At 39.9% G+C, this 20,815-nt stretch overlaps 1 protein-coding gene and 1 pseudogene across 7 annotated transcripts in view; one reads left to right on the top strand and one right to left on the bottom strand.

Moving 5' to 3' along the window:
- The window catches only part of MGAT5 (alpha-1,6-mannosylglycoprotein 6-beta-N-acetylglucosaminyltransferase), a 326,803-nt gene that overhangs the window by 113,438 nt on the left and 192,550 nt on the right, over positions 1-20,815 (bottom strand). For all 7 annotated transcript variants that reach the window (XM_021924279.2, XM_021924276.2, XM_021924275.2 and 4 more), the window contains 4 exons: positions 19,812-19,888; positions 18,659-18,748; positions 2,945-3,016; positions 823-984 (listed from right to left, as the gene is read on the bottom strand). In XM_021924279.2, coding sequence (XP_021779971.2) covers positions 823-984; positions 2,945-3,016; positions 18,659-18,748; positions 19,812-19,888 — 401 coding nt within the window. The remainder of the gene's footprint in view (positions 1-822; positions 985-2,944; positions 3,017-18,658; positions 18,749-19,811; positions 19,889-20,815) is intronic.
- Positions 17,325-17,752, top strand: LOC108581792 (annotated as a pseudogene).

Below are 20,815 nucleotides of genomic sequence, written 5' to 3'. Positions count from 1 at the left end.
GAACACATGCTCTTCCATACATGACCGTTTGGTGACAGAATGTTTCGTCCTGCTGTCTCACAAATTCACGAGATCTAGGCAAAAGTGATCTATCAAACTGTGGCTTGGGGTCTTGCAAATATATCTTTATTTTCTTTTTCAAACATATCAGATCAGTTGGATCAGGAATACCAAACTCATTTTTAAGTTTTTTAGATGTGGGAGCAAATTGTTCCCTTTGCTCAGTTCTGAAATCAGAACAGTTAAGCTAAAGCCAGATCACCAAATCCATAGCTAACAGGGCATAAAGTCTTCTAAGTCCAGGGGTATTCGAGAGGTTTTCCAAGTCTCTCCTCATGAACTAGAAAGAAACTGGCTCAAATTTAATCAAATTTTTCTCTCCCTCTCCTAGGAGCATAAGCAGAAGCACCAACCAGACAGAGTAACAATGAAACTCACTGGCTGTCCAAAAGCCAGGGATGAAAATCAACAAAAATATAAAATTTTCATGATGATATAATAGGAAGCTCTCAAAGGTTGGATTCAGGTAAGGAAATGGGGGAAAGTTTCCTGATACCCTGACAAAGACAGGTTCGAAGGAAAAGTCTTACAGGCAGATATTCTGCTTGGCTTCACCCAAGAAACTTGTGCCAGACCCTGCTAAGTAGGAGCATTGTAAGTAGGCAAAGGCCAACCCAAAAACAGCTGTACAAGAGACTGAGCAGAATCACCCTGAGGGAGTATCATTTGAGATATGACATTTCTCTTAGTCTTGTTTCCAAGCAAAATCAAATTTTAAAAGAAAACTGGCATCTAACTGCACTGAATTAATAAGAAACTCACTTTCTTCCGCTTTCTCTTTTCAAGGTTCTGCTTTTCTGCCAGGGACTTGATTGCTTGAATCCATGCGTCAGCCATTCGCCGGATCCGTAGTCTCATCCACCGGAATTCTTCATGCTTTTTCATCATACTGTAGAGAATATTAAAATCTGTACGAATTTCCGCCTAGCAACAGAAATTTAATAAAATGAATAGAAGATAAAAAGTCAGAAAGCATAATGGTTTTCATGATGTGACATTTGAAAACTTAAAAGGGTTAGTCAATTAAATTGAGAGCTTCAAAAGTAAGTCTTGTCTGCTGCAGCTTTGACTTTAAGGTCCCAGGACTGCAAATTGAAGCAAAGGCTGCTGACTGCTGATCTGCCGGAAGGGACATCATTAAAAAATTAGAAATCGAGAAAAGCAGCACAGGCATTACAAAGCCCTGAGCTATGTTCAAATGCAGTTTTTATAATGAGTATGCTTGATGTACCTTGAAATTCTCAGCACTCAAATTTACTGTGCCATTTGGATCTACCATAGGACAGCAGACTTCTAAGAAAACTGAAGTCAATTCTTAGCAGGCTGTTTGACAACGTGGAAGTTGCCAAAAAGCCTCTTCTCCACGGAGTTAAACAGGGAAATAAATGTTCATCTTCTGGTTTTGTCCCAGTCCAAACAAAAATTCATTGTTCTCTAAGGAATTTAAGAGCCAGGAATACTACTTTTCTGTCATGAGCAAGTACAATTTAAAATTCAGACCAGAATAACTTAAAAGCCAGGAAGAATATTTTTCCTAATGTTCTAGAGAATAGAGCTGGATACAATCAGTGACTGGAATAACAGAGAAACATAATAACCAGGATTTATTTCACAGAACATCTCAAACATGCTGAATCCACCTTTTCAGCCACCACCATAGCTCATTCTAAACACTCATCTCTTTTCTTTCTTTATTCCCCTTTGAGATAGGGTCTCACACTCCCACCCAGACTAGAATGCAGTGGCATGATCACAGCTCACTGGAGCCTTGAACTTGGGCTCAAGCGATCCTCTTGTCACCTTAGCCTTCCAAGTAGCTGAAACTATAGGCACACGCCACGCTCAGCTAGTTTTTAAATTTTTTGTAGTGATGGGGTCTTGCTGTATTGCCCAGGCTGGTCTCAAATGACTGGCCTCAAGCAATCCTCCTGCCTCAGCCTCCTAAAGTGCTGAAATTACAGGCATGAGCCACTACACCCAGTTTCATTTCCCTTCTTGACTAAACAATATCCTAGGACTCCTGTGGTTTACAGCATGGATCAGCAAACTACAGCCCTTGGGCTAAATCCTCACTGCTTATTTTTGTGCATAAAATTTTACTGGCACTCAGCCACGCCCCTTCATTTACATATTATCGAGGGCTGCTCTCTCTGTTACAATGGCAGAATTGAGGAGCTGCAATGAGACCACATGGCCTGCAAAGATGAAACTATTTACTATCCGGGTATTTTGCAGAAGTTTGCTGATCTATGGTCTAAAGAATAAAGACTTATGCTTTTAATGGGGCAACAAGTACTTTCACAGTCCCCTTCCGACCTTCCCAGTTTCATCTTCAGCCTAGCTCATCCAATCCCCTATGGCCTTGGCCAACTGAACCATGCAGGCTCTACTCCCAGAAACTGCCATGCTCTCATTTTCCCATATGAGAGATACCCTTTTCTCCTTGACCTTATATAAAATCACTCATCATTTTAAATTCAGCTCCAATGTCATCTTCACTATACAATCTACCCTAAATATTGCAGACTAAAATGAGCTCTTCCTCATTAATTCCCACAGGCCTATATTACAGCATTTGTGACAGAGATGGTCATTATCTGCCATCACCCTTATTAGATCACGTAGGGCCTCCACATCTGGTACCAGGTCTTACTCATATCAGTAGCCCATCATTTAGGAACCCTCAGAGAATTGCTCAGTAAACAAACATATGCTAATGGTTGACTGATTTGGTCACCTAGACTTCCACAGAGATGAATAACAGAAGTTTTTCAGTGTAACACTATTTCAGGTTACAGTTGACATTTCTAGAATATTCCACATGTATCACTTGGCATCTGACCTAAATGCCCAAGTCTAGAAAGAGTTTTCCAAAATCACTTACCAATGAATTATGATCAGCTTCTTCGTAGGGATTTTTTGCTCTCCAAGGTAAATGAGGACACCAATTTTCAACCTAAAAAACATCAGTGACACTAAGTATGCAACTTCATCTATAATGAATTAATATACAAACAAAGCACCGAGAACAGCTCCTGGCACACAACGAGCACTATATTAATATGTGCTATTTTTATTATTAGCCAAATTCCCATGCTTTTAGCTAGTATTCGAGATACAAGTGCCCTCTCAGATGAAACAATCAGCAGCAAAGGTCAGAAGAAAGAGATTATATTTTACATCTGTCCTTCAAAGTACTCTACAGCAATTAATTCCTTAGTCATTTAATCCTCACATCTCTGTACCAGAAGGAAAGGGAGTCTAATGGCAGAAAGTTAAAAGACTGAAACATTGCCACTGGGGAATGAGAATCTAAGGTGTCTCTGTGACCATTTAGCAAATGGACAGGAATGATCTTTATCTGTTGTGGCATATCTGGAAAGGAAATTGAATGGCACTGAAGCCACAGAACTCAATCCTTTATCTGGGTTAGGAATGCTACTGATAGTCTAGGGCTAATTGGTCAAGGTTTCTCTCATTTTCTAGCTATTCACTTCACACTATCTCAAGAAATAAAGTGATAAAACCTATTTGAGGAGGAGGAAAAAAAAAAAAAAAAACCTTGATGATCTTGTGAGAGCCATTCTGGAAGATGGACTGTTCTGTCAATGCATAAGGTTTAGAAATTGAGGGGAGGAGGAAAGAGAAAGGAAAAAAGAACTTGATTTTATAGAAATTTCAGCAAAGTTTATCAAAGACTATTAGGCAACTTAATTTCTAGCAAAAAAATGAGAAATGCATTAAAGTTATATTGATGTCTATTCTCTGTCAAAACTAGTCATAATGAAGACAGCATTATCACCTGTTTACTAATAAATAATGAGATTATGAAATATGGCTAACAGGCATTGAAAATAATTTTTCTATGGCCAGGTAGACCTATAAAACTTAATGAGCAGGAGAGTGAGGGAATGTCCTTAAAGTGGTCACTAAGATGGCAGAGACATGTGTGGAACCATGGCCTCATGGGTCAGCAGAAGACAGTTTGCCCTTTCAGTCTCGGTAAGTTTTCCAAGAAACATGTCGGTTTTACTAATCTAGAAGTTACTCATAATGCAAGGTGATCTGTACTATAACCAAAGTAATTGGCCTAATTTGCATAAAGCCATCTGCCACTGCAGATGATCCCAAAGCAATAAGCAGAGAGAAGCAAAGCTCGGGGAGAGGGCGGAAGCTCTGAATAGGAAAAGTGAAATATTCTCTTTTCTTCTTATGGAATAAAATTAGACCTTACCATATTTGTGAATGATTCAGAGACTCAAAAGGATTCCCCACAAGGAAAGCTGAAATGGTTTTTACTCATAAAAAGGAAAACACCAACTTGCCTTGGAGGCCTACAGTCTAATCACTGGGATCTGACAACAACATGACCATGAAAGGCAATATCTGCAGCTCCACAAATGAGAAAAATGAGGAAAAACAGCAAAGAAAAAGTCTGCAAGTGGATGAAGCCTAAGCTGGTCTCAGCAGCATTATGCACATCTGTACCTTGTATTCTTAGGCCAGATTGAATTATTTAGCTCCAATTAGATTTGTGCAAATGGACTCAATAAACCATATTTATAACATGAAGGCTTCAAATGGATTGTAGACTTGATTGTGAGATATTTAATGTCACCCCATCCCACCCCCATCCCTGCAAAAAAAAAAAAAAAAAATTGGATGAGCAAGGAAGGTACAGACTTGAAATAAACCTCACACCAAATAAACAACCAAATTTACCAGCCACCCACTAGGATAAAACGTTTTCCCAGGAATGGCATGATGGGGAAAGATGAAATAAGACTAAAAAAAATCAACTAAGAGGAGAGACATGAGCAAGACCAGATAGTGATAAAGTTCCCTCCCCACTCTGCCACTGCAAGAAGAATCTTTCAAGATTCACTGTGATGAAAATACCAGTCCCAGGGGATTTTTAAAAAGATGACTTCCCTACAGAAGCCTCAAGACTGTAATGCTTCTTTGAAACTGATCATTTATTTTAGTTCTTCTTATTCTAAATCACTGGGTACTACTTCCTAAGGCTCCAAGGGCACTCCTGAAAATATAAAATATAGAGTCAGTCCAATTTAGCTTTTAGCAAGAAATTTCGCTGTTATACATACACTTGTAATGGTGGGAAAATCAATTACGAACATCTTAGCACAGAGCGGGGAGGTGGGTTTTTAAGGTTGTTTTTGTATGCTGTGATAGCATAACTGGTTAACAAAATAATTAAATTATACATAAACCAGTTATCCCATGGGGAGAAGGGAAAAACAAAACAAAGCACTTTTTTCTTTGGGAAACCTCGGAGGATTACCAGGATTGGAAAAAAGCCAGCATTGGCAATAACTCCGAGTACTGAAACAAACAGCTCTCAAATGAGCAACATTTTCCTAAATAGGAACACCATTAATAACATTCAGGGAAAATGTTGCTGAAGGTTAATAACAACCTCTTAATCCCTAACTTTGCTTTCTTTTGATCTGTCCAGAGTCCTTTAACAAGCTTAACCCACCAGTACAGGATGCTACCAATAAAGCTGGACCCCAAGGTGAGCCCCACCTTCTATGGCTCTATTTCAAGTCACTCTCAATAGCTCTTCTACTCTTGGCTCTCAGAGCCCTAGCGTCCTACAGCTGTCTTTGACCACCTTCCTTCACACTGTCTCAACTGTGGCTCCTGGTACTCTCTTACTGGGACACAATTTATATTTCCCCTCAGTATGGAGACACACTGGGTGCCCCGCCTTCCCGCTACCACCCTCTGCCGTCAACCCCATCTCTGCCCAGTTTTTATGGCCTGGGAAAGACCTGCCTCAAGCCCTCTGACAGGGAAGGGACTGGACAGTCTTAAAAGTAGCCTACGATTCACCACTATAAGTCTAAGAAATTAAAACCGTCTGAGCTCATGGCAACAAGCACACAACAATCGATCCAGGAGAAGCACTCCTCCAGTAACCTTCAATTGGAAAGCAAACTCTTTGACATGAACTAATCTTTTTAGCTCACTAGCCTCAGGCCACAAAATGAAGATGCAACAAAAACAAAGACCAGCCAGGCTAAAACTTTAGAACATCAATGCACATTCCATGGAAAGGACCCTATAAAATCAGTTTTCTTGAACAAGGAGATACAAAAGATAACAATTTGTTTTTTTGACATTCCTCCTCACGGTGATTTAAACTTCCTTGAACAAAAAGGGTTTTGCAGCTTAAACATGAACACTGCGAATCAAAGCATTCTCTGAGTCCCTAGAAGTCTAATCTGGTAAGACTTAATTCCAAGGTCTGTAGGATAGACAATTCATTATATTAAAGGGAAAAAACGTGTTGGCAGATACATAGACAACTCAAGTTGGAGTTTAAAGAGGGAAAGAAAAAGTAACAAAGTTACTGGGAAAACTAATAGATTCAATGTATACATGCATGTTGTTAGATATAATATGGCAAAACTTCTAGTAGTAATGTTCTGTTCTTTTGAAAGAATGATTAGTCTTTGTTGTGGCTTTTTCTTTCACGATTAATGTGAAGTATTCTGTTCTAATGGGTCACCAACACACAGGATTTCATGCTGTATTTTTCAGATGATTTAAGTACAATCAAAACTAAATGAGAAAAATACATACGGAAAGTCTGAGATCGTCTCTGGATGATGGTGTTCTGGGTGCTTTTCATTTTCTTTTTGCTAATCTACATATTATATATTTCACAATGAACATTAAGAGAATAATTTTTAAAGGAGTTATATAAGCATGCCATCACGTATGAAGACTTACAATATGTTGGGCTCCATAACACACACACACTACACGATTTAATTCCCCATAGGGCCTTATAACATGGATACTATCAACATGTTACCTGGGATGAAGTCAAGGCTTAATGTGAATTTGCCGCTATAACTTCTCTAGTGAGTGGCAGGGCTGAGTGACAACTGAAATTTGTTGTCTCCCTAACCAGGATACATTAGAGTTACCTTTAGGCCAAGCTTAGTGAGGGATAAGGGACCTATTTCAGCGGGGAAAGATGACTGAATCTGGGATCAGTCAAAATGGACTCTATGCCCAACTATGCAAATAACTAGGCATTTAATTTTAAACCATTTGGCTTTCAAGTTTTTTCATCTACTTTAGAGTTGGATCAGGTAACCCTCTTAATTTTATTATCCTATAAGATCTGAAAGACAGAATTTATGTCATCCTGTTAGGCTAGCTGGTCACATATCAAATGAATACAGTTGACTATATATCTATTCATTTGACACACTGATTACACTTATATATACTCACATTCATAAACATATACACATTTGTTATACTGATGACATCAAATGAAGTTACTCATTAAGGGATAAGCTAAAAAAAAGTAAGCCCCCTGCACTTCTCTCTACCACATGCCAACTCCCGCCTCCTCTACTTTCTAAAGTTTTAATGATAAAATGCAGATAGTAAAGGATGTCTACTCATGTAAGTGGTAAGTGGTTCAGCTTTCTAAGACTGGTCCTCTGCACCAACACCTGAGTTGATTAATATTTTGGTCCTTATCTGAAGAGTTGTGTAGGGGGAGTGGGCTGGGAGAGACCAAGAATAAAAGTTGCGATGTACTAGGAGCCAAGCATGAGAATAAGCCCTTTACACACGTCATCTCATTTGGTCTTTTCAAATAACCTCCTGAGAAAGGCTAATTATCATGCCAGATGAAGAGGCTGAAGCACAGACTAGATACAGCTAAAGACGGAAATGCCACCTGTCTTGTCCCAGAGCTGGTAAGCTCAATCAGTATTTGAAGCACATTGGCTAAACTTCTGGTTCCTACAGTCCCATAAGCACAGTCCCGTCTTCAATACTGGAGTATCACCGCCTAGGTCTTCTAAAAGAAATCCTTTAAAATGATTATACTCTTAGTGCATGGCAGTACTGTACGGTTAACGAATGTAGCAACAATTCTGCTTCCAACTCTTGCTCCTACCATTTGTTCTATGAAGAAAGAGCAAACGAAACACCAAAATTGGATCACATTCTACACATACTCAAATGCTGCAACAGCTTCTCCTTGCTCTCAGAATAAAATCCAGAATTTATATCAAGATCTTACAGAATCTGACTTCAACTCTTCCAGTGTTTGCCTCCTTCATCCTGCCCTACATAAGCCAACCTCCTTGCAACTCCCAAGAACATACAAGCTCGTTCCTATCTCAGTGGGGTTTCCAGATTTAGGGAAAAGAAAAAGGGTACTCAATTAAATTTTAACCGAAGATAAACAACAGTTTTTGTTTTAGTGTAAGTATGTCCCACACAGCGTTTGTCACATACTTACACTTGAAAAAATTCATTGTTTAGCTGAAATTCAAACTTCATTGGCTGTAATGTATTTTATCTGGTAACCCTATAGCTCAGGGCATCTGCCTTTGCTCTTCTTTCTACTTGAAACCCTCTTCCTTCTAAAGTGTTCTATGCCTCACTCCCTTACTTCCTTCCATACTATGCTCAAACTTCTCCTTAGAGAAGCCTTCCCTGACCCACTGACCTGGCTACTCTTATCCTCTCTAGTTTATTTTTCCTCAGAGTATTCATCCCTTGTGTCAGTCCTTTTATGTACTGATTTTATTGTTTGCTGCCCCACCTGCAAGTAAGCTCCTTGAGGACAGAAACCTCGTCTGTCTGGTTTGTCACTCCATCCCCAGCCCTGAAAACAGTACCTGGCATACAGGCAATGTTCAATTAGTATTTGTTAAGTACTGAATGAATAAATTAAAAAGCATGACTTGGGCACTAAAGAGACTCATGATAATGATACTCTTTTCCACTTACGTGGCGCTTCACTGTTTTCATTTCATTGGAACCTTTCAACCATACACTGAGGGAGGCAAAGCAGGCTTTATCTTGACCTCAATGAAGAGAAACCAGACTGAAAACTCAAGGGAAAGCTCAAAGCCACGTAGGGAAGTGGTGGGATCCAGACAGGGAATCAGGTCTTATGTGTTTCCTATAACACTGTACTGCTGTCCCCTGCCAAGACAGGCAGGAATATTATTAACACAAAGTACAGAACTGACTACCTGCAAGAGACAGAGTATAGGGCCAGAGTGATCCATGAGAGTTCTGCTCAGCATATCAGGGGTTGGGGGCTGGTGTGCAGAACTTAAAGGGATGCTGTAGTAAGTGTTCAATGTGCCACAAAACCAGTAGGGTTCTAACAAGAGGATGATGATGAGACACTCAATAATCCATCCCAAATTGCTGTAAGAGAAGAAAAGCCAATTTTCCCTTACACAGGAGAAGCAGCAAATTCCTCTGTAGCCAACCAGAGATAATGCATAGAAATACTTTCTATAGCAACTCTCACTAGGCACAGCTCCCACTGGATGCTGGCAAAACTGGTCCCAACTGGTCTGTATCCACACGAGGACATTATGACAATTAGTCACTCAATTTTAAGAGGTAGTCACATTTTAGACACCAATGATATAGCTCCTTTTTTGTGTTTAATGTGCAATTATGCTAAGTGACAATGAGAATAACAAATGGGCAAGAAAGCTGTGCCTTCTAATACAATTGGTTAATTCCATTCTAACAGTCTAATCTGATCCCTTGTATGCTCTCATAATATTAGACAGCATTATAGTAGTCCCCTCCTATCCACGGTTTCACTTTCTGATATTTCAGCTACCCGCAGTCAACCGCAGTCTGAAAATATTAAATTAAAAATTCCAGACATAAACAATTCAGAAGCTTTAAATTGCTCACTGCTCTTAGTAGCATGATGAATGCTTGCAATTCCTGCTCCATCATGCCCAGGGCTAGAGTAGCTCGCTTGTCCAGGGGATCCATGCTATAGACACAACTCACTCACATTAGTCACTTAGTAGCCTTTATGTTACCAGATCAACTGTCTCAGTATCTCAGTGCCTGAGTTCAATAAAACCTTATTTTGCTTAATAGCAGCCCCAAAGCCCAAGAGTAATGATGCTGCCCCAGTTCAGATAAGCCAAAGAGAAGCCATAACACTGTGAAGGAAAAAGCATAGTACATACAGGGTTCGGTACTACCCTCAGTTTCAGGTACCACTGGGTCTTAAAATATATTCCCCATGGATAAGAGAGGACTACTGTATATTAAACGTGTTAATCAGTGCTCAAAATGCCCCTGCTTCGTGTCTCAGCTCAAATGTCTTAGCGTATTTTAATGCTACAAAGTTTACGACATTTTTTTAAGACTGGAAGGGTTAGAGCTAGAAGTTACTCACTCAAAACAAAAAACTATTGCCGATTTTAAAAAAATGCTTCAGATAGAATCATTCGTTCAATAAATACATGTGCCAGACATCACTGTATGTGAGAACAAAACAGACAAAACTCTCTGTGGAGATGACTTTCCTTGTACTTGTTGTTAATGTTAGGTGTTAATGGTCACTCCAGGGCAACTGCACTTCTCTTCCCACTGCCTGCTAAACATCTGTCAGATATCTGCACTTCTTACTCCCTCACTGTCTTCAAATATGGTAAAACATCATTTTCTCAACTTTTCAGTAGGTCCTATCCTGAAAAACTCTATCCCAAACTGACACCATCACTTATCATAAGTACTTCTTGCTCTCTCTTTTTCTCCCCAGGCATGTACTACAGTCTAAGAGATGATACATCTTACTTTTTTGATGTTGCTAGCTATCTCTCCTTACATAACACAACCATAATGAGGAGGGTTTATTCACTGTTAAATGTCCAGCAGCCAGAAAAAAATCAATAGCAATTAATGCTCCTGGCACTCAGGTTGTGACCCCTAGGCATTATTTCTAAGAGAAACTGGGGTGGTATGCAGGCCGGGGGAGCAAGGTGGTTCTTAGAGATGCTGGTTTCAGGCCTAGGGTGGGAACTGTATGATATGAATCTGGAAGATCTTGGCATACCATAGAACAAGAAAACTATTACAAACTACCATGGTCATGTTAAAAGGTCTGAGAAAGCAGTATGAATAGGTCCTCACTGGCCAAAGCAGGGCAACTTGACAATCAGTAAGAAAATAACTGCAACGGACTGTTCACATGTTTTAATCCATTACTTCATAATGATAATAAAAAACAAAAAGCAAGCAAGCAGAAAGAAAACAAGCTGGAAGATGCTAAGAAATGAACTGGGAAATAAACGGTTTCCTCTTAGGGTGACCACATACCTGATGAAGAGTCACATCTCTGCACAGAAGTACTCCTGATATATTAAGAAGGTACTGTTAATGAATTAATGAACCTGAGCACTGATCAATGATGCTAACATCAAAAAAAAAAAAAAAAGAGAGAGAGAGAAAGAGAAATCAGGCATTATGTGCCTCCCAACTCAAGTATATAATACCATTATCCATGAAATAACTTGCACAAACAATATTAGATATTATTCTGATCAAACTTCAGATCTAGCTATCACTTTACTGGAAATAGAAGGGGGCAAAGAGCCAGGTTATGCAACAACATAGGCTGTAACCAAAATTCAGAGTAAGACAAACTCTAAGGCAATGAAGCAGTTTCTCTAACAAAAAATTAGAAGGAAGAAAAATAAGAGACAGAAGAGAACCTAAAATGAAGAGAGATTTAGGAGACATCAACAATTGCAATTTAGGGTCCTTACTGGAAACCCAGTTCAAATAAATACACTTTAATTTATACAATGGCCTGAAAATATGAATACTAATCTGATGTGAAGGAATTATGTTAATTTTCTGGTGTGAAATAGTATTAGCAGTTATAATGAGAATAGTTGTATAATGTTTTAAAAGAGTCTCTTTTAGAGATACAAATTGAAACAGATATGATGCTTGAGATTTGTCCTAAAATAATGAAGCAGAGGAGGTTATAAATGAAATGAGATTGGCTATGAATTAACAATTGTTGAATATGGATCATGGGCACACAGGAGTTTGTTATACTCTTTTGTAGTACATGCTTGAAATTTTGCACATTAAAAATTTTTTTAAGTATTTTTAAATACTTTTAAAAGTAATTTTAAAAGAATTTTTAGGGTCATATAAGACAAATTATATGAGACAATATTTAAATGTGTATAAAAAACAAATTGGAGATGACAGCATTGAAGCCCCATCCTGCCACATGTATTCCAAGAAGCAGTCAAAGAAGTGTTGGTTTGGGTTTTGGCAAGTCTTGTCCTTTGCCCTTCTGATTTTTGTAGAGTGGAGGCCAGAACAAGAAGTCTAAATATAACCGTTGTGGTATATAACATTCATAAACAGGAAGTGTTGCTAAGAACTTTAGTGGGTAAGGGGCTACAGGGAGAAACAGAGATCAGTTAGGCTGACTAACAAATACTGTTCTTGAAACTCAGGATTTTTTTTTTTTTTTAATTCTTTTACTAAGGATGTCTCAGAACTCGGGTAGTAAGAGCAACAAATATATATAGATGAAAAAGATACCAATAAAGGCTGAACAGAGAAGGTGAAAAGAATATGATCGTAAATCTCTGCCACCTCCTTTACTGCCCAGAAATATTGTCTTGAGGAAAGAGAATTTCCTATTTCAAAGGGCTGAACATTTAAAGGGTGTGTGTTGGTATTCTTGGGCAACAATCCGGTGATATTTTTAAAAGTACTCCCTGGCCCACCCCAAAATGTTAGTTGTTTTTTCATTCAGGTTTTCTCCTGCAACCTAAACAGTCCATTCTTTATCACTGCCCACTTTGACAAATTAGTCTGTGCAACACCATTTCCAAGTTATCTTTAGCAGCCAACACAGCTCATAAATCCAAATCATTGTACTGGTTATTAGGATTTCATTTCATGCTCGCATTCACAGACATTTAAGCTTTCAACCTTTCCTGTTGGGCATTAATCTTAGCATTAATCAAGGGATTAAGCACGCTGAATTTAAACTCAAGGTTAATTACATGCTCAGCCAATATTAGTTTTACATACTGCCAAGGGAGAACAGAAAGAAGCAAACACTTTTACGTCTGTTGTTTATGAAGTATAAGAACTAGACTGACAAGTAAGGCATGAAACTGCTTCTTTTGCTCCTTTGTGAAAGACTCATAGACACACTCTCATGCATCCAGTCCAAATTGGCATTTGAGGCAATAGCTTGCACACATCCCAAGATCTAGCAATCAATCACTGGGCAATTTGATTATTTCAGAGCAACTCTACTTGCAATGGCAACAGAAGTGCATACAAGAAAACCACAAACAAATTAGGAACTTTGGAAAGGTATGACACCTCCTAGGTTCTGTAACAACTGTTTAAAAAGAAAAAAATGTGTCAGTGTCAAATATATCAGTATCATCTATCAATATAATATCAACAGAGATGAAGAAATTCATTCTAAATTTTGTAAAAGCTGATAGCAGTAAAAGGCTCTGCAGATGGTTAAGTTAATATACCTGAAACAATGACATTCAGAGTAATTACTTTTAGGGCTTTGTCTCTATAATGGGAGTAGTTACATGGCTCACAAAAACAGATACAGAAAATGAACTGCCTGATGTTCCGGAAATACAAGGCTGCCTAATGAATCATTTGCTTATTCCTACCACTTGGAAGGGCTGACACCTGGTTTTCATGAGTTATGGCAGCAGGAGAGTTTGTGTTTTTTCTGTAGGGTATCAAAATTATGAGTATTAGAAAACTAGCAATGATGGAGTATTAGAAAACTAGCAGTGAAGATCTATTCATTGAAGTTAGCTAAATTAGAGCCATTTTTCCATCACAAGTGGATTTAACCATACAACTGAATGCGAAGTCAATGGCTACAAGTCAGCTATCCAAGTTCAGTTTTCCTTCATCACAAAGGAGACAGCAGGAATGAAAAGTGCAGGACTTTGGGGCTAAGTGACTTGACCTCTCTGAGCTATCTATGACTTGGCTCTCCATTACTCTTCAGAGTTGGCGAGAGGTTTAAATAAGATCGTGTATAGCTGACCCACAGTATCTGTTGGGGACTGGTTTCAAGACCCCCGTGGATATTAAAATCCTCAGATGCTGAAGTCACTTAAATAAAATGGGGTTGTTCTGTATTTGAGGTGTCTGGTACAGGGGAGAATCAATAATATTTCATTCTCTTGTCTGCCCCCAAAGTCCCACCTCTAAAGAAGGGTAACCACTCAGCTTTTATCTCTACCATCTCTAGTACAGTGTCAGAGATATTATAACAAGCAGCTGTGGGGGTATTTTAAGGAAAAATATTGATGGCTTTGCTTCCTGGGATTTAACCAAAAAATATCCATAGACTACAAGTTGGTGAGGGTGAAAGTACTAACAAGTTTCTAATCCCATAACTCAGCGGAAGCTGGTGCACTGAGACAACCGTAAGAAAGAAAAATGAAGGAAGAGTACCGTCTCTTAAGATGGGTCTGAATCTAAATGCTCCAATTCAACTAGTGACTGACTATACAAGAGACATTTTACTTCATGTCCTTTTGGCATCTGTCAAAGCTCTGATGTTAAACATAGTTCAAAACAAGAATTGGCTCTTTCAATAAGGATTAGGAATAGAATAAAAGTCACTGGTGCATGTGTTAATCACGTTAACAACTCAAATGAAGATGTCTCTCTCAATCATCTCCCCAGTTGCAAGAGAAACCTAGGAGATGATACAGGAAATAAAAACGCAGGTTTCAGAGTTTACCTAAATAACAGAATAAGGAAAGTTTCAAGACAGCAAGAGAGAATAAACCCACACAAGTGAACCAACAGCTCCTACAAAGCCACAGATAATGTCCAAGATTTAAAAAATACTAAGAAGGAATTAACTGGTGTTACAAAACATCTCTACTAATCTCACATTAACAATGATAGGGTGCACTGACTCCATACGTGCAGCTAATTCCAGTGCAAACACAAGTATCATGCCCAGAAATGACAAATCAAGGGAAAATACTCTCACCACAAATAAATATGTATGTAAAGAAATGCACATGTTAATTAGCTTGATTTAGCCATTCCACAATGCAGACCCATACCAAAACATCAAGTTGTATACCACGAATACATACAAATGTTGTCAATTTAAAAACAGGCATTAAGGTAAACAGCTGAATTTCTATATTACCAGAAGTCAAAGGATCTAAAATTGTATTACATTGGTAAATGAGAACTGAAATTGATTGTAATTCAAAAACGGAACAATGTTGCCACATATCATGTCCAAGGCTAAGTGACACCCCACAACTATTCTCAAAAGATCACAGCATCTAAAACCACAGAAGTGTCAGTTATGCTATTGAGTGTCTTTTATCTGCCAGGTTGTACTCTAAGTACATTCCTATTATTTTATAAAGGAAGAATCCTAGGCACAAAAGGTTAAGTGACCTCATAGAGCTTAGAAAGCAGCAGAAACAGAAGCTGAAGTCAGGTGTAAGACTCTAAGGTAGTATTCCTATTGAAGGGACCATATTGGTGAAATTCTCCTTTAACTCTCATAGGGTACTTATTACAATGCTATGATAACATAGAAAAGCCCAGAGGTTCAGGGTTACACTCAGATTAAAACTTTTAAGAAGAGTTCCCTAGTTATCTCCACCCCTTCTCCTGGTTCAGTTACCTGCATCCTTTCTTCCTGTTGCTTTTACAATGATTAACACATAACATGGTGTCAAGAAAATGTGTTTTCATTAACTGTTGACAAAGAATTCAATAACTGCTCACTGAATAGAATTCAGCCAGGTAACAAAAAGACCACCCGATCATCTGCGTAAGAAGAGAGTGGAATGGGCTAATGAAGCATATTTCACACCTCAGGAAGAGAAAACATAGTTGCTGGTTCCAAAATGAAATACTCAGCCTCAGATAGCAAGTGTATGTGATCCATCATGTCTCTTCATCCCATATTCCTCCCTACTTCCCTTCCCCAGAACCTCACTTTTCTCTCAGCTTAGCCATATACTTCATTGGGGACAGGGGTGAGGTGTGACAAAGGGAGGAGAAGAAGTCACAAATAACTGCAGTCTTCCATTTGGAACACTCTCTCTGCCTTCCCAGGAGATGGAAGTATGGGCATGAAAATCCTCTGCCTCAGCAGCACACCCCAACATGCAAAGGCTTAGGAAAGCATGAAATCAGCCCAGCTTGTCAATCATGAAGCCCGGTCAGACTCTGGCTAAATTCTATCATGTAGAAAGGGGAATAAAACTTTTGAAAATTAAACTAAATGAGGAACCTTTTCCTCAGGGCAGGAGAGGTACTTCTAATTGACTTTTCAACTAGAGTGAAGGTCAACACGTGGCCCCAGGCTTCACTCCTCTGGAGAAGGAAATGAGAAGGCAGACCACAGGCCACCCAAGCCCGAAGCCAGAAACTCAAATAAATGCTACCAAGTCAATTTGCCAGCAGCCTGCTAATGAGGAGCCTCATACGCACAACTCTCAGAGCTGTTCATTTCCAAGAGGTATTTTAACTAGAATTAGCTCTGGGGTTTTCATGATGGCAATGGAACAACCTTGTCCCTCTTCCCCTAAAAAATCATGGAGCCTGGTTGGACCCCCCAAGTCACACACTTTTTGTGTGACTTCAATGTACCCAGGCAAAAGAAGTAATAGTCAGAGAGGGGCAAACCCCACAGAATCAGGGCCACATGTCCTATTAGCAATACTGTTTGGCCTCTATCCCCATCACCCTATGGCAAAGAAAAGAGAGGCATCTGAATCCCACAAGGAAAACCATGGCAGGAATATTTTATTTAGCCTCAAAAATGAAGGTATTCTCCTTCCTGCATGGTATCACCAGCTGTTATTATTGGTCAAATAACAACAGCAACAGCAAACAAAAACAGGGGACAGAATTAAAAAAAGGGCAGCAGAGGGTCTGTGGAGGCACGACCTCAGAATTGGCTAGAACCACAAGATCCCAAAGACCCCTTCCTCCCCCAGTCCATAAAGGGGAAGCCAGCCGGTTTTGATTCCCTAGACTCTAGGTGAAACGGATATCCTTAAAGCCTGTACGAGATTCAAGTGACCCATAAAGTTCTCTGCAATCGTTAAAAAAAAAAAAAAAAAAAAAATACAAAAGCTGCTATTTAAATTCAAGGGTACAAATGAAAATGAGGCTCAGATTTAGGGGAAAAAAGGTAAAAGTAACTAACTTTTAGTTACTTCCCTCCCAAACTTGGCTTATGCATCTCTTCCCTCTGGCTGTTTCTGACTTGTTTCTGTTATAATAAACCAGTAAATGCTTCCTGGGTTGTAAAAGGAGGAGGAGGACATAGACTGCTGTTCAGATCCACACACTAATCCCTACTATGAGCAGTGACTCAAACGCTGAATCTGAATAGGGTGGCCCTGGTGACTGAGATGGCAACCTCTCTAAAGATCTGGAGCCCACTCTTGGCCCTGCTTTGATCCTATGCAGGCTGCTTGTACACAAGAAAAACATCTACTGGAGGCAATTCATAAAACATCACTACCCATGTCCAAGAGTACAGATGTGATGTCCTCATGAGAGAAAAAGAAGTGTTTTAAAAGATAAGAGCTCTCACATGTTCATCTAAATCTCAGGGTACCAAATTGAGCATACATGTGCTAATGACAACTGGAATGACTGCTATAGACATGCATATGTATGGGCCCAGAATGCCCCCAATGTACTCAAGTGTCACTGGGAGAATTCCAAAAATAGCTACACAGAGAGCAGGAGCTTCAGCTACATTGAATTCCACCGCAGCATGCATGAGTATGTTGATGGCACAGAGGACCTGAAGATAAAGTCTATCAGCAGGTAGGTCTACCCACATTCCCAGGTTTTGGGAGAGTATTCCATACTTCCCAAGCGGTAGCCCCTGCCTATGTCCATTGTCCCGCCACTCCCACTGTGCAACTGATACCATAACTTTCCCTATGTTGTTTCTCTGCCTTGAATACACTTTTGTCTTTCATTTACCTAACTTACTTCTCACATGTATTTTCAAGATTCAGCTCATATGGCATCTATTCTTGATTTCAAACCCAGGAGATTTCCCAATATTGACTCCTTTATACCTACCCAAGCTGAATGATCCTTTCTCTAAATAATTGTATTATTCAAAAAACAAAACCAGAAAATAACAAGTGTTGGTGAGAATATGAAGATATTAAAATCTTTGCGCACTGCTGGTATAAAATGGGGCAGCTGCTGTACAAAACAGTATGGCAGTTCCCCCCATAATTAAAAATACAATTACCATATGATCCAGCAATTTAACTTCTGGGTATATTTCCAAAATAACTGAAAGCAGGGTCTTAACGGGGAGTTAGATTTCAATGAGTCTAGAAGTTCAGTTTTGCAAGATAAAAGGAATTCTAGAGATGGACAGTGGTGATGGTTGCAACAATAATGTGAATATATTTAATGCCACTGAACTATACACTTGAAAATGGTTAAGATGGCAAATGTCATGTTATGTCTATTTTACTACAATTAAAAAAAAAACTAGGAAAAAAGGAAATAGCTAACTAACTCCACTTATTTTTTCCTCAAGGGGGAAAAAAAAATCATCCTTCCTGAGGAGTAGGGAAAGTAATGAAGGGCGGAATCATCGGTCCTCCATATAAAAATACCACACGTTTTTAAGCTTTTCAAATTTCAGACTCAGCTACAGAACAGTCCAACAAGTCACATCTGCCCCCAGGAACCACAGAAAGCTACTCACCTCACTGAGGTAAATAAAAAAAGAGCAGGTGGACCCATCCACTCCATAGTCTGCGTAGCAGGGATCTGAACGCCACATATCTTTCATCCACTGAAACAAGAAGAACATCTCTGAGCAGCCCATTCACAGGCCCTCCACATCTGCTGACAGGGAAGGCGAGGATAGGAATGGTGAAGACGGAGTGGATGGCTCAAGCTGTGGTCTAAAGAACTGAGTGACAGAGTCACTGAGCTAAGGTCAAGATAGCCAGGTGCACAGCTCACCTCCTTGGATGATTAACAGGAAGACACTGGCTTACATTAGGCCTCAGCAGAAGTGCTTAGAGTGGAGAGTAAGGTTGTGGTACAGCAGGCAATAAAGCCCAGGAGAGGCAGTGGCTTGGGGATTTTTACCAAGATCAAGTGCCTAATGGGACTCTGATATCTACACCCCCTCCAGGAACTCCAGTTCCAACAGCCCACAGCATGGTACCTGAAACAGTGTGTGCAGGAGGGCACAAGTGAGTGTTGACAGACGGCCCACATGGATACCACCCAAATGTTTCTGGGGCTGGTCCCACTGTCATAACTACATCCCTGAATGGACACTTTTCTCTGAAAACTACTGAGCAGGGAGTGGTCTCCCCAGGGACAGGCCATACAAATAGGATTTCTGAAAAAAAAAAAAAAAAAGCAGCCAAGTAAAAGAGCAGCCAAGTGTCTCTGGGTACTCAACCACAAATACAAATGTGACACTTAAACCACAATCTGAAGGCTTCAGAGCAGGAGCCTGGGGACTGAGAGGGTGGGGAGTTGGACACTAAATAACGGCAGTTCCTTGTCATTGGTCCTCGAAGGATCACCTGCTGGAGGCTGGGAAACAGAGAGGGGAAGTCAGCTTCAAAGACTTAGCAGGTGCCTGAAATGGTCCAGGCTCTCTCATGCTGACCAGTGAGCGCCACTGTTGACCAACCCCACATGGTTGACACAGGCAGAGCAGGGTTGTCATAGCCACAGCCAAAGCCGGCAGAATGGAGGCACCCCATAAATGATTCATGTCAAGGGCTCACTCACCCATTTGTATCACTGAGGAGGAAAAGGAAGGGAAAGGAAAAAGAAGAGGTGTTTGTGCAGACTGGGGATGATGAAAATGACCTTGCTCGCCTCTGCCTTACCTTGATCTTTCCCTCACAGTGGGGGTAGCCGTCCATAGGAGGCAATACACATTTTTCTTGAGCTCCGTTAATGATATCTGTGAAGAATGAAAAACAACAAAGGATACAATGAGATCTATAAAACACAAGCCTAACATTCTTGTAAGCCAAGAGGTAGGGAGAGAAACCAAAAAAGAAAGGTCTCTGTTGGCAGCCATGCTCTGATACATGGAGCCCCTCCAGCTCGAACATAGCTGACTGGTTCACAGTGATGACTGACCTGAGGACAGCCCACCTACAGGATGGTCAGAGACCTATGACAACATGTGTGGCCCGGCTTAAAAAAGTGAGCCAGGCCAACCAGAGTGCCTGCTTAGAAATCTGCAATTGGGCAACTAAGAAATCAAACAAGCAGGGAGCAGAAAATAGAGCCATGTAATTACGAGGGTCCTCCAGCACTAGTAGGGACATTCTAGGCTATGTGGGCAAGCTGGGGCCATGAACAGACCTCGTGAAGACAACTGCATGAGCTGAGAAAGCCAGTAGGCCAGAGAGATGTGAATAGAGCTGGTGCACAGAGAGTCATAAGATGTATCTGCACCATCCTAAGGAACTCCCACCCTGCATCCATGGGATACAGCTTCTTACAGACCTAGTCCTTAGATTTCCATGAAGGTCTCCTTATTGTTTCAAATATTTCCTCACAATAAACTCCTTTTATATTAGCTAGTTTGAATGGGTTCCTATTCCTTGTAACTGTAGGGTCAAAATGAAAACAAATGCCTTTGAGAAGCTAAGGGTCATTTCCTTCTGATAGAAACATTCAATATAGTCCTCCTAGCTATTTAAAACCATATATTATTGTGAACTAGCGCCATCCTACAGTGCTATAGAACACCAGAGCTTATTCCTCCTGTCTAGCTATAAAGAAATGAGAAATGTTTGAGATTATGAAAATGCTAATTACCCTGATCTGGTCACTATATATTTTATGTATCACAACATCACATCACTAAGTACCCTAT

Source organism: Papio anubis, chromosome 10 (genome assembly GCF_008728515.1).
Source record: "Papio anubis isolate 15944 chromosome 10, Panubis1.0, whole genome shotgun sequence".
NCBI classification, from domain to species: domain Eukaryota; kingdom Metazoa; phylum Chordata; class Mammalia; order Primates; family Cercopithecidae; genus Papio; species Papio anubis.
This window is presented reverse-complemented; position numbering and strand designations above follow the sequence as displayed.